At 38.9% G+C, this 14781-nt stretch overlaps 1 protein-coding gene across 4 annotated transcripts; it reads left to right on the top strand.

Moving 5' to 3' along the window:
- The first annotated feature begins 1485 nt into the window (after window positions 1-1485).
- On the top strand, window positions 1486-12975 carry f11r.1 (F11 receptor, tandem duplicate 1). 4 transcript variants are annotated; one of them, XM_078265488.1, is made up of 11 exons: window positions 1486-1504; window positions 1756-1864; window positions 5606-5665; window positions 9808-9924; window positions 10428-10571; window positions 10743-10945; window positions 11038-11140; window positions 11440-11547; window positions 12357-12369; window positions 12557-12620; window positions 12780-12975. In XM_078265488.1, exons 2-11 carry the CDS (start codon window positions 1813-1815, stop codon window positions 12813-12815), a joined length of 900 nt encoding a protein of 299 aa, XP_078121614.1. In that variant the 5' UTR covers window positions 1486-1504; window positions 1756-1812; the 3' UTR covers window positions 12816-12975. The 4 variants fall into 4 exon arrangements, with proteins under 4 accessions (XP_078121614.1, XP_078121613.1, XP_078121612.1 ...); XM_078265487.1 differs by lacking the exon at window positions 1486-1504 and adding an exon at window positions 1578-1624; XM_078265486.1 differs by lacking the exon at window positions 1486-1504 and adding an exon at window positions 1589-1637.
- The last annotated feature ends 1806 nt before the right edge of the window (window positions 12976-14781 follow it).

Here is a 14781-nt window from a genome sequence, read left to right as displayed (position 1 = left end):
GGGGGTTGTAGCCGATTCTGTCGTCTGTCCCGGGACCATGGTCTCTGGCACGGACCAGTGGTCACAACCACTAGGGGCGCTAAAGACACTGGTCGCGACCAGCTCCTCAGTGGTCTGCCCTGTGGTCTGTGAAGCGCCTTTAGTATTTTCTCCCCTTTCCTGTCGTTTTGGCAGCACTGTTAGCTGGATAAATGTCAGATATCATAATCTTTTGTCTATAAAATACACTATATCAGATATATTATGATTATTATTGTTATTTTTATTGATTATGAAGATTCGTGTGGTCAGGACCAGCTGGTCTCTGGCACGGACCAGTGGTCACAACCACTAGGGGCGCTAAATACACTGGTCGCGACCAGTGGCACAGCGGTCATGACCAGCTTCTTACTGGCACAAATAGTCCAGGAAAAGTAGCGTTTTACGACAGACTAATTGTAAAAGATTTTTTTGCAGCTTAGATCATTTCTATAAGGTGTCCAGAACAACATACTAAAAGTCCTAAAAAATCCTAGTTGAGGAAATATGTTAAATTCTCATCAATCCGAGATGTGTGCCAATAAGGCCAGGCAACAATACACCCCAATGGGGCTATTTCATTCCTTTACTCCAATCAAAATGAAACTTTACACAATGAATGTACACATGAAAAGTAAAAATGTTTGTATTACAAGTTTCTTTGAAAATTAATTTTAATATGCAAATCGAATATGCCCCAAATACACCCAAATAGGCTTATTTGTTTCCTTTACTCCTACCACAATAAAACTTTACATAGTAAAAGTATACATGAAAAGTAACTTTTTTTGTATTACAAGTTTCTTTTGAAATGAATTTGAATATGCAAATATAACCCCCGCCGGTATAGTCTTCAGGGTCACGGAGGCACACAAGCCTGCCCAACAAGGTAGCAAAATGTAATCTCACCACGTTACTAATGACTAAGATGGCTATTCTGACTATCTTCTTATGTTATCTGTGGGGGAATGTCATTAGGTAAGGGTTGTTCGCAAATAAAAAAAAAAGAATTTAGAAAGCAACTGGAGGCAAGATTGTGCAATCAATTCTTAATGTCAATATAAAGATTTTTCCAAGAAACTTGGAAAACAAAAATGTTACTTTTCATGGATACTTTAATTGTATGAAGTTTTATTTTGATAGGAGTAAAGGAAGAAAATAGCCCCATTGGAGTGTATTGTTGCCTGGCCTTATTGGCACACATCTTGCATTGATGAGAATTAAACATATTTCCTCAACTAGGATTTCTTAGGACTTTCAGTATGTCGCTGCCAGAGACCAATGGTCTCGGGACAGACCAATCGGCTACAACCCCTGCTGATTCATTCCTGACTAATCAAGAGTGAAGGAGGAACTGAAAGAGAGTAGCCTACATACACGACCATAAAAACAACGTCACAGTGGCGAAGGGTTCAAAGACCTGAACCCAACCTGTCCTGCTCTGTCTGGGTAATAAACGACCAACTTGCCACTGTTTCCTCTCCATGTAAGCGTGCTTTTAAAGAACTTTGTTGTAGTCAAACCTGTTTTTCCACTCTGTCCCTACCCAAGAGGATCATATTACCGGAAGTTACCTATATTGTTGTCACCTGGGCGGACTCCTCAGGTGAGAGCAGACGGTAATCGCAGATAGAAACTAGCCTATGATACAGTGTGTTATTAGTTGGGACATTTAAGCGCCTAGTTGTTTATTCGACGTAAGGAAGATTTCTGAGCACTTTCTGTTCCCTTTTCCAGGAGTATATTTAAAAACGGACGCAGTGGTGTTGCTGGAAAAGGAGCAAATTGGTCGGCATGCTTGTCAGCGGTTTGGTTTCGGTGTCTTTGTTCTTCTTCGCCACGACAGGTGAGTGATTTTGGTGATACTTTTATGAAGGGTATACGTGCAGTTTAGTGTCCCAAATTCCCCATACAATGTCCTTAATTATGAACCTGCTAAAACCACCTGTACTACCCTAACCTTAACCTGTCTCAAATAAGACCCTCATCATTTGGGACACTCAGTTTTTGGAAAATAATTTGTGACACTAAACTGCACGTAAGCCGATATGTTGTCCCTATGTTGTAAATGTGTTGTAAATATTGTCCCTATGTTGTAAATGTAGGCCTACTGTTGGCAGTTGCTAATCATCCTCAAATGCATCTCGGGCCTAGTCCTGGAAACAAAATGTTGGCCTGTTCTGCTTATTTGAGTTTAGGACCTACTTGACATTAGTGACCGTACAATAGGATTATCTTTTGTAGTCTAGAATTACAGGTTATTTCAAACTTTTACTACAATGTCCCTTTTTAAATTTAAATTACAGCAATTGAGCAGAAAATGGACTAATGTACTGTAATGTTGGCGCAGCTGTAAAACCAGTGACCACTAAAATGTGTAAGATGTGGACAGATTTATAAGATTTATTAGTGCCACCTGTTTTGTAAGAATTAAAGCCATTGTAACTTTATTATAAATGTAGGAAGAATGTCTGCGACATGTGGTTCCACATTCCTGTTTGTAGTGGCCTTTACACAAAGATATGACTTATGTTAAAACAGAATGAGGTTCACTGATGCCACAATTAGATGAGCACACCGTAGGCCCCCCCAAAAAATTGAATTACACTGCATCCTATTAAGAAAGCAATCGTACAATACTGTGTGTGTGAGTGAACACAACCCAGGTGTTTAGCTTTCCACACACTTGTCAGTGTAGTAGCTCTATACATTTGAGATACTTATGTTCACAAATCCAACTGCCACTCATATTGTTTGGCTTTTTATTTGTGGATGGATGGACCTTTTTATTTTTGTATGTTTAGGTTTATTTGCACAATTTAAAATGTACCCAATGACAAAGATAACAAACAAATACAGTGCAGGGAGAGGCTAAAATCCCAGTGGGCTTATTTGAAGCCTCCACCTTTAATAATTTTTGAATTTCAAACATCATAGAGAACAAAACACAGAGAAAACAATAAGACAACATAAAATTGAGACAAACTAATAAAATAAAAAAATGCATACATGTATAAAGCAACAGCAAAAAAAATGGGGAATAAAGGTATTGAATTAAAAACAAAATAGCATGTGTGTGAGCGTGTGTATAGAATATTGGTTAATTTATTATTATTATTACTACTACTGAGCAAAAGTAATATGTGTCGTTAGCAGTGAAACAAAGACATGGATACAAAAATACTTATGAACAACTGGTAATGATTAACACCAGTTAATTGGACTTTTGGGCATCTTTTGTAAGAATTTCTTGTAAGGAACCCCAGAATGATGTCCCGTTTTATTGATAATCTACTGTATAAAATGGACACTTTAATGCTATAAAATTGTAGCACTGAGCACAGAAATCTACTATTGTGCTTTTTAAATTGAGTTTTCTGTGGCTCTCTTACCTAGCTAATAAAAACAATGAAAATCTAACTTGTAAATGGAATGCATTCAACTCGGGTGTGATGTCATTCCCAGCTTCGCTTTCTCAGTTCTGAGGTAAATGGAACGCACTATTATTCCCCCCCCCCCCCACCATGAAACTCACAAAGTATGCAAACAAGGAAGTCATGGAGTGCTCTGGTTTCATTTACATCCATGCTTATTTTCAAACCAAAACTGTGACTGTGGTGCCTGATCTCAGCTGAGACTGCCTGTAAGAAACTTCTGAAGGGTGTCGAGGAACTCTGAATTTAAGTATCTACAATACAAATATCATTTGTAAATTTGAGTTAATGATATTATGATGTTGGTACACATATTAATGTAAAGTCTTGCTATCTGTATATTTTCATCTGTACAACTTTGCACACAGTTAAAGATTAACTGGCTCCTGCTGCTGTTTCCTGTAATTGAAGCTTACACAGGCTTGACAACAAGGTAGTAGTTAAATCATGTAAATCCCAATACTTAAAGTAATGGCAGTGTAGTGTAATGCAAAGTGGTGCAATAGATGCATATATTATGTGACAGACAGGCCCCTGACTGCATCCATTAATACTTTAGTCGCTCGTGACTCTGTTCTAGCTGCACTACTGATGGGGTGGCTGTGGCTCAGAGGTAGAGTGGTTGCCCCTCAACCACAATATTGGCGGTTTGATCCCAGGCTCCTTCGGCCTGGGATCGAAGCTGTATGTATAGCTGTCCACTGCTTCTAATACTTGATGGGTTTGAATTTCACTACACTGTACTGTCAATTGTATATGAGGAAAAAGAATAAAGTTTATAAATAAAGACCCATTTTCAGAGTGTTGACAGTTTCACCAGAAGTTGTCTTGCTCAGCAGACAAGAATGAGACACTTTATTTTTGTCCACACCCTGATGGCTTGTGACTCTTCAGCATGCTCTGTGTTTGACAATGGGTGTGATCTTTAATATGATGTCATACTGTTAGCATTTGAGCTTTGAGAGCACCCTTCCATTCATTGGTAATACAGTACTTTTAACCATAATGAAACTTAGTACAGTTAGATTGTGTTAATACATCTTGTTTTTTTTTTTCATTTTAATATTCATTCATCTGCCCATTTTCTCAATTCATTGGTTAATTGTTTATAAAATGTCAAATTCATAAAACCTATTTTTCCATTTTCTTATTGCAAATTGACTCCTTCAAATTGCTTATTTTGTCCAACCAACAGTATAAAATTAAAACATGGAGTTATTATTCATTCAGCTATTCAATATACCACCATGAAAGTTGAAGGAATCTAGTATTTACATTTTAGCAGTTGGAACCAGCAAATGTTTGACATTTTTGTGTAAAAATGATTTAAAATTATTGAATGAAATGAATTGCTGCTGTCAATTTTGATGCTTGATTACCACTTATTTCTCCTATCTTTTAAGTTTTTGACCAACGTCTGTCTTCCATGTAGTTGACTACACTTTTCTGATAAAAAAACAAACAAGTTTAGAACCGCTTCTAATCTCCATCAAAACGGAATCCTCCTCCGTCCTACCAGTCTTCATGTCTGCTGCCCCTTCTTATTTTCATCCTTATGAATATTACAACAGCGTGCTTTTGTATTCCCAATGAACCAGCCTTAACCTCATATTAGGGAGATGAAAAAGACAGGCTTCCAGCTGCCCTCAATTCAATTTGAAAACTTAGGATTTCCATTTACCCACTTGTGGAATATGTTTTTATTCTTATGTCATAAATAATAAATTATGTTATCTTTTTTTTTTAAAGGTTGGTTTTACAATGTTAGCGAGAGCCTAGTATCTACAACCTGGCTGTGTCTGCTTTGGATGGCTACTGCTGCTACACCCACAGAGAAGACTTTGAAGTCACTGACTAATTTATCATATCCATCAAGATTAAAAGCAGTATCTTAACTTAGAGGAAGTGAGAATTTAGACTCGGCACCCTTTTTTTTTTTAATTGTGGTAAACGTCTGTCGCGCAGGTCTTACATGCTTAGCAAACTCAAACAATGACTCAGTCATGCAATTAACTTTTTTAAATGTGAAAAAAAACTGTTTACACATTATGTTTAGTCTACTATAATATCTGTTCACCTGTGCAAATTACAAGGATGTATTTTATTGAAAGCATGCTTCAAATTCCAATTGTTTTGTTTTGATCTCTGTCCAGGTGTAAGTGGCTTTTCAGTCACCAGCAGCAACACCAATGTGCAGGTGAAAGAGAATGGAGGTGAGTCCCGAAAATCTAAAATAATTTTGAATGTAGAGAAGCCATTGTAGGCCTTAAGTATCCAAAAGTAATTGCGTTTCCACTTTTTACATTCACTCTGTTCTAAAGAGTAAAGATGGGAAGGTTGGCGTTGTCTTGTTACTCAGGAGACTATTGAGACTACTGATGGGTAGGGATGGGTATAGAGAACCGGTACTGTACTGGTTATGGACTGGTCAATACTAAAGTATCGATAAGCTCCTGGGCAAAAGATACTGCTATATATTTGTAGTATAGTAATAGTAGAGTATGTCACATGAACCACTTAGTGTTCACCCCGCAAGTCGTAATGCTTAATTTGGATTTCTTTTTGCTCATATCCTATATATTTTTTTTGTTTTTTTCTGTTTGGCTGTCCACAGTACTTTTTTAAATTGTGGCCTATATCAGATTCCATTGAACTGTTTGCGGTTTCAAACTGACCTGCATACGCAAAAGAACAATGACCTCAGACGCAGCATGCTGTTGCACTAAAGTTGGGGAGGTTATGGAGGAAGTAAGCATTTTTGCTTTTTTTTCAAAATGTTTGTGTAATGGCAGCCGTAACATTAATGAGCGTGCTGAGGAGGAGAAGAATGAAGAGAGAGAGAGCCAAATTGGCTATTTTGGCCTTTTGAGGGGCTATGGCTGCAAATTCATTACAGAGGTCTGTGTGGATGCAGAGATGAAGCCTCACTCACCCTCCATTGACTTGCTCCATCACTGGTCTCCATTTTGTAGGCCTAGTCATGTTTTTAATTTTATGGTCTGTTTAGGGCTCCCGCCGGCGCATAATTGTGACAAATGTAGATTGAAGTAAAAGTCGCATCAAATCCGCCTTGGTTGTTCACACTGCGGCCGCGTTGAAAAAAATCTGACCTGGGTCTGATTCAGGACCACATATGGAAGTGGTCTAAATCTGATCAGATTTGGGCCACTTTTGCCTGCAGTCTGAACGTAGCATGAGTGAGTGTATGTGTTTTGGATGTTATCATTGGCGAGATGTCTCTGTTTTTGTTCTGGTGCTGCCTGCTCTTATATCCCCAGCTGTCTGGAGCTCTCTGGCCCACGGTTGCCTGGAAATGGCAACTGCTGGTATGCAATAACCTTATTTAGTTTTATAAAACGTCCCCACATTCACGAATATGTAGGATATTACTACAGACATACCTGTTCTAAAGTTGCAAAGAGTCTGGTCAAAGCAGCAGCTGTAAAACTGGAACATTTCATATAAATTCTTCACAATAAAAGTCACCCGTTATTTTATTTAAAAACGTTTATTAACAAGCAGCAAAATCAGGAAATGTTGGGTCATTATCAGCAGCAACTTTTAAAGCGTACAGTCCGTTGCAGCCGGAGACTGACTGCAATGGAGTAAATACTTTCTACTGTCACAAATCACATACAGTGGTGTGAAAAAGTGTTTGCCCCCTTCCTCATTTCCTGTTCCTTTGCATGTTTGTCACACTTAAGTGTTTCGAACATCAAACCAATTTAAACAAAAGTCAAGGACAACACAAGTAAACACAAAATGCAATTTGTAAATGAAGGTGTTTATTATTAAAGGAGAAAAAAAATCCAAACCATCATGGCCCTGTGTGAAAAAGTGATTGCCCCCCTTGTTAAAACATACTATAACTGTGGTTGTCCACACCTGAGTTCAATTTCTCTAGCCACACCCAGGCCTGATTATTGCCACACCTGTTCACAATCAAGGCATCACTTAAATAGGAGCTGCTTGACACAGTAAGGTCCACCAGAAGATCCTTAAAAGCTACACATCATGCCGAGACCCAAAGAAATTCAGGAACAATTGAGAAAGAAAGTAATTGAGATCTATCAGTCTGGAAAGGGTTATAAAGCCATTTCCAAAGCTTTGGGAATCCAGCGAACCACAGTGAGAGCCATTATCCACAAATGGCGAAGACATGGAACAGTGGTGAACCTTCCCAGGAGTGGCCGGCCGCCCAAAATTACCCCCAAGAGCGCAGCGACGACTCATCCAAGAGGTCACAAAAGACCCCACAACAACGTCCAAAGAACTGCAGGCCTCACTTGCCTCAGTTAAGGTCAGCGTTCATGCCTCCACCATCAGGAAAAGACTGGGCAAAAAATGGCCTGCATGGCAGAGTTCCAAGGAGAAAACCACTGCTGAGCAAAAAGAACATCAAAGCTTGTCTCAATTTCTCCAGAACACATCTTGATGATCCCCAAGACTTTTGGGACAACATTCTGTGGACCGATGAGACAAAAGTGGAACTCTTTGGAAGGTGTGTGTCCAAGTATATCTGGCGTAGAAGGAACACTGCATTTCATAAAAAGAACATTATACCAACTGTAAAAATATGGTGGTGGTAGTGTGATGGTCTGGGGCTGTTTTGCTGCTTCAGGACCTGGAAGACTTGCCGTGATAAAAGGAACTATGAATTCTGCTGTCTACCAAGAGATCCTGAAGGAGAATGTCCGACCATCTGTTCGTGTACTCAAGCTGAAACGAACTTGGGTTCTGCAGCAGGACAATGATCCTAAACACACCAGCAAGTCCACCACCGAATGGCTGAAGAAAAAACTAAATGAAGACTTTGGAGTGGCCTAGCCAAAGTCCTGACCTGAATCCTATTGAGATGTTGTGGTATGACCTTAAAAAAGGCCGTTCATGCTCGAAAACCCTCTAATGTAACTGAATTAGGACAATTCTGCAAAGATGAGTGGGCCAAAATTCCTCTAGGACGCTGTAAAAGCCTCATTGCACGTTATCGCAAACGCTTGGTTGCAGTTGTTGCTGCTAAGGGTGGCCCAACCAGTTATTAGGTTTAGGGGGCAATCACTTTTTCACACAGGGCCATGATGGTTTGGATTTTTTTTCACCTTTTAATAATTAACACCTTCATTTACAAATTGCATTTTGTGTTTACTTGTGTTGTCCTTGACTTTTGTTTAAATTGGTTTGATGTTCGAAACACTTAAGTGTGACAAACATGCAAAGGAACAGGAAATGAGGAAGGGGGCAAACACTTTTTCACACCACTGTAGGCCTCTAAGCCAAATACTACACAACCAGTAATGCTCCAGCAGGAATGTGACACAAACTTTAAGCGAAATTAACAACATTGGCTGCCAAGATTACAGCTTTCCCTGGTGTTAGCATGTAGTTACATCCAGTTAGCAGTGGATTGTAATGGAATATAGCAGCACTTTACTGTCAAATCATCGATAAAGGCTTCTAAACCAAATACTACACAACTGGACATGTTCCAGCTGGAATGTGACCTGGAATTTGGGAGAAATTAACATTTGCAGCCAAGATTACAGCTTTCCCTGGCATTAGCGTGTGGCTACATGTGTTTGGTGGAAACGTGCCATAGAGAATGTAGAGAAAGTTTTGCAGTGGAAATGGCTCTGCTAAATGTGTGTTACTAAAACGGAGAATATAACTGGCTGTAGGTTTTTTTTTTTTTTTTTCTTTTTTTTTTTAAGTCAATCTCCAGTACATCTGCTACATTGTAGTTACGTTCGGCACATGCACAGGGTCCTTTGACTTGCATGGCAACATAAATATCATTTTTGTAACCTGTTAAACAAGGTTAGATAGCACACCTACATCATACGTATTTTTAGAACACCTCTGTGTATAAGTTGTGTCGCCTTAAGGGAAGTAAGTTCCAGCATTTTGATTCACACCGATTTAGATTTTCTCCAGTTTGGGGGGAGCTGGTGATGCTGTATAGTGGTGTTGTATTTGGAGCGGCATATTCCCCACCTGTTTCTTGCATCTATTTTTTAACGTGACCTAAGCTCCCCTGTGATAATTTCCCATAATTTTGCATGTTTGGTTTCAAATCTGATCGATCGTATCTGTTTATTAGGAAGTTTGCGGAGGACTTAACTACTCAAAATGCTGATATTTTAAGGTTGTAAGGTCATTTTTAAATGTCTTATCACTGGAGTAAAGAATGCCTGTGATTGTAACTTATGATGGCCTAAGAGGTTGTTTTCAAAATCTTAACGATCATGCAGTAAATGTGCAAGCTTAAGAGGGACAAATTTCAGAATTGCATTTTTTTTTTTTTTAAATCATTTTTATTTCGTATTACATATTTTGTAATTGAACTCTGCTATTTCAGGGACTGATCTTACGTGCACGTATTCAGCCGACTTCGGTTCAAGCCCTAGAGTTGAGTGGAAATTTAAGGACCTAAAAGGCTCACAGTCGTATGTGGTCTTTGATGGGAAACCAACAGGTAAGTAGTTTGACAATCTTTGTTTGTGTCCTTTTTGAAGCATGTTAACAAATGTCAGTTTCTTTTCCCACCAAGGAAGTTTTTGTTGTTGATCTTGTTTGTCTGTCTCTCTGTTAGTTAGGATATCTCAAAAACTACTTTAAAAGATTTTAATGACATTTGGTTCAAAATTGGGTCAAGAAAGAACTGATCAGTGTTATCTCCTGGATTCCTTCCTGGGCCACCAGTACCTATTTTGAACATATCTCAACCAGTTTTAAATGATCCTACCAAAAAATTATTTCCAAAAAAATCCATAATGGTTTTCAAAGTTGTTGTCCTTGTGGCCCAAACTGTATATATGACCTAATTCCTAAATGCATTGTGCAGTTGCAGACACATTTAGGTGACACATATGTCAGCTAAAAGTGATCCTGCAAAATGTGATGGCAGCAACGCATTTTATGTCAATAAGTCACGTGATGCGTTTGAGTCTGTTCCATAATGCTGCCGTTCTTCCACAGCGCCGTATGCCAGCCGAGTGACGATGTACGGTAGTAATCTGAGATTCTCCAAAGTGACCCGCACTGATAATGGAGTGTATTACTGTGAGGTGACTGGCAGCACCAGCCAGTTTGGGGAAGTCGAAGTGAAGCTGACTGTTCTGGGTAAAGATCTTTTGTATTAACATTCTGCAAACACAGCTTTTCATTTGTATCCACCCAGATATAAATGCATTTGTGATGTAAACTTCTTTGTCTGAAGTTTATGTACTGGAACAGAGGTTGTGTATTACTTTACATGGCGTACAGCTGAAAACTGAATGTTATGTCCCGCAGTGAGTCCATCTCCGCCCCTGTGTAGGGTCCCCACCTCAGTGACGACGGGCGGGGTGGCCCTGTTGTCCTGCCATGACGTTGATGGCTCACCTCCGTCCCAATACAACTGGTACAAAAATGGCATCCTTCTGCCTGCTGAACCTAAGAAGATTTCTGGCTTCCAAAATGCCACCTACCTGCTAAATGCAGTCAATGGCAACCTGGTCAGCTACGACCTATTACTTTGGCACCATTGTTACTGAAACAGCTATGGTCGCCTTTAAAATTAAAAATAGACCCTTGTCTGTCTCTTCAGGAGTTTCCGGCTGTAACCAAGATGGACTCAGGTCAGTACTTCTGTGAGGCTTTCAACAGTGTTGGTCCTCCTCAGCGCTGTGCAGCCATGAACATGGAAGCCCGTAAGTACTTTTCTCTTTAATGTTAAAAACATGCTTTAGCCTAAGCCCACGTGTTCTTAGAGACTGTAATCTTAAACCAGTTTCAGCTGGTGTGGACTGCTGCATGCCAACACATCAAGGATAGTAAACAGGTTTAGCTGCATTGTAGGAACCAATGTATGATACAACTCTCATTTACATTTTCTTTTCATCATTTGAGTGCTACAACAGTTTAGAGTTTATTTTTTCTGTTTTTACCACACCACAATGTTTGACTGTAATTCAACTAATGAACCTCAAAATGTGATGTTTTCTTCAAGGTGACTTAAACACTGGAGGAATTGTTGCTGGGGTAATAGTGGCTCTGCTGCTAGTGATCCTGCTGGCACTTGGCATTTGGTATGCCAACAAGAAAGGATACCTGCCCAGTGAGTTTTCTACATTATATTAACATAGCATTTACTGTGATCATCAGTATCCTGACTATGAGTGTTGACATTACCAGAAACTTATCTGAATAGTGAAATGATTTCTTCTATTTTAACAAGTTAAACGTCCTATGACATGCTGCTTTTTGGATGCTTTTATATAGGCCTTAGTGGTCCCCTAGTACTGTATCTGAAGTCTTCCGAAATTCAGCCTTGGTGCAGAATTACAGCCACTAGAGCCAGTCCCACAATGAGCTTTCCTTCGGATGTGCCATTTCTATGTCTGTAGCTTTAAATGCTATTGAGGAGGAGAGAGGTGGGGGGGGGTGTGGCCTTGACCAACTGCCATGCTTCGCTTGTTTGCATTTTATGATGTCTCTCTCTCTCTCATGGGCGGGCCAAATTCTCTGGGCGGGCAAAGCAGAGAAAGGGGAGGTAACCTTTCCCTTTTTGATCGGCCCATCTGAGCTTTCATTTTCTCAGACAGAGCAGGATACCCAGGGCTCGGTTTACACCTAGTGCCATTTCTAGCCACTGGGGGACCATAGGCAGGCTAGGGGAAGTCATATTAATGTTAAAAAACCTCAAAGTGAAATTTTCATGCAATGGGACCTTTTTAGAGAAGGTTGTCAACTCCCACACATTACCAGCACAAAGTTTATTGAAAAAGTAACATGTTGGTCATTAATCTTCATACTACAACCTGCAACAATCAAAAATGAGTCGAATCACAAACTTATACATATTTGAAATATGTTTCAAGTACTTTATACCAATGACGTTGTTTTTTTTTGTTCTTCTCTTTACAGAGAAGAAGGAAAGGTAAGAGGGTTTTCTTTTTTTATACTTTCTAATTAACTTTAGCAGATAATCCATAGACTGCATTGCTGCTCCAGACTGACTGAACACCATTTCCTCCATGACATGAAGGGTTTCTTCAGATTGTATCTATAAACGGGTCTTCTCTCTTTGTGACTAGCTCACCATAGTCTTTTAATTTTCCCTGCAGCAAACCAAAGCCCAGCGTGGTCTACCAGCAAACATCATTGTATGGTGGTGGTGATGATGAAGATGTAAGTATGAGCATTGCTGTTATTCCAAGAGATGTATATCACAGTCAAGCATGTTTGTTTAGTTAAGGGCAGTCTATAGTTTTAGTCCAGTTTTTTTAACAGACTGAGAGCTGTAGGAAAAATGTTCTAGTTCTGATGTTTGATATGTTTTGTGTTCAGGGGGAATTCAAACCGAAGTCATCATTCGTGGTTTAGTCTTCAATGACGACAGGAGAAAACTTTCTCTCAGCATGGGATTTTCCTGAAGTTTTTAGTGACATCTTTTTATTTTCTCCTAAATTGCAGTTTTTATAGACCAGTGTGATTGTTTGAGTTGACAAGACCTGTCTCAGATACATCAATGTTATAGGATTAATTTACTACAGGTTATGAGACCTCTTTCACACGTTGGTAGGTTAATTTAATAGAATAAGCTGTGGCTGCTAGTGACCCATTTTAGCCTCAGACATTTTTGCCATCTATGTTTTGGAGTGTGTTTCTGTGTGCTTCTGGTTTTCTGCACCTCCTACTAACAGAACTATTGTTCAAATGATGCATCTGCATGTAAAGGCATCAACTCACTGGGAGTACAGATACTCCAGATACCCAGTACTAGGTAAATAAGGAAAATGGATACATTAGTACGTTTTACAGCCATGTTTTTATTACATGTACTGACCCATCAACTTAATTCCCTCCAGTACATCTCTCTTATCAGCCAGTCTGTGTATCTAAGCCAAAACATTGTGGGAGCATACATGGATCATAGATTTGAGTGTCTCTGAGAGGTCTTTTTCTTTTAACAAAACCACAACGGTTGTAATGTACAATATTCTTTTTCTATTTAAGTTTAAGTTTTTTTCTTGTAAATAACCACAGTTTTCACATTTTGTAATTTAGAACAATTTAAAAAGCAGTTATCTAATCTTCCTGCCATTAAAATGAGACCACTACTGCTTGTATGATATTAAGATGTTATGTGCACATTCTCTTTAACACATGATTTCTAGTCTAACTAGTACCTTTTTGTCTGGTTGTGTTGTCTGTGACATAAGTAGGTAAACCTCTTAATTACATTGGCTAAGGGAATTCGTATTTAACAGGGTGTAGACTGACAGTTCAGTAAACTTCCTGTTGAATCAAATGGATGTCAGCTGTGATGCTGCACTTTATCATGAATCAGAAACGGGAGTGTGAGGGTAATGTGTTAAACAATTTCTTTTTAAATGATTACCTGCTTGTTTATAAGGCATTGTGTGTAGCCTTATCATAATTAATTACCCAAACTGTTCTGACATGATGGTCCTAATATTAGTTCTGTCTACTTTAAGTAAAAGTGCATTATGTAGTTTGATTAACCACAAATCCTCAGGTCCATGTGTTAAAGTGGTTGATCAATATATCATGAGTTTAACCTATCGGGTACAATATTAACATTACAAACACTACTAGGCTTTCTACATTTCTTGACTTTTCTTTGTAGAAAATTTGAAACTGATGATTGTAACTCTGCTTTATGTATTGGCTAATAAAATGCTGTTGATAAATTGAGTCTACTGTCCTGTAAGACAAGATAATATTAAGCTTTGCATAAACAGTTAAACTACAGTATAAATTGCTTATCTTTGCTAATGTTTTATCTTTTTATGAAGGTGTGTCAGGGTAAATGTTTACTGATGTCTCACTGGCTGCAAATTAGAGAATTACAGTTGAAGACTGAAAGCTTAACACATAAACCAAACGTATGTTACTGACCACAGCAGATGACTACTCCAGTGAAGAGCCTCATCCCTCTGCTATGAGCACTGCACATTTGAATCAGCAGCAGTCTGGATGTAAATAACATACCAATATATCATCTAGTGTTTTCCTACATGCTGCATATCCTCAACATCCCTTTGTGTCCATACAGTATATAAACCACTAGTATGACATTGAGAACACAACACCATGTATAAAAATGACAAAAGTGAGGTTTACATCTAGCATCCAGCCATAATAAACATTTCCTGTCACCTTTGATGGAGACACTGAACATACTGTGGAGTAAGGTCTGGCAGTTCACATAAAACTGTAAATGCAAAAATGGGAGGCAGTTTCCTTATATAATACACAGAAATGCTTCTGGTTATGACATAAGGCCAAGTTCTGCCCAGTCTTTAATAATATGTATGCCTATGCC

The sequence above is a fragment of the Sander vitreus genome, chromosome 13 (genome assembly GCF_031162955.1).
Source record: "Sander vitreus isolate 19-12246 chromosome 13, sanVit1, whole genome shotgun sequence".
NCBI classification, from domain to species: Eukaryota; Metazoa; Chordata; class Actinopteri; order Perciformes; family Percidae; genus Sander; species Sander vitreus.
Note: the sequence above shows the minus strand (reverse complement) of the source record. Positions and strands in the feature narration are given on the sequence as shown.

What these genes read in the sequence shown, in the direction of transcription:
- f11r.1 (XM_078265488.1), top strand. Translation starts at nt 1,813, where the DNA reads ATGCTTGTCAGCGGTTTGGTTTCGGTGTCTTTGTTCTTCTTCGCCACG. An exon ending in GTTCTTCTTCGCCACGACAG is followed by an intron (nt 1,865 to 5,605) that starts GTGAGTGATTTT and finishes ATCTCTGTCCAG; the next exon opens with GTGTAAGTGGCTTTTCAGTC. An exon ending in GCAGGTGAAAGAGAATGGAG is followed by an intron (nt 5,666 to 9,807) that starts GTGAGTCCCGAA and finishes CTGCTATTTCAG; the next exon opens with GGACTGATCTTACGTGCACG.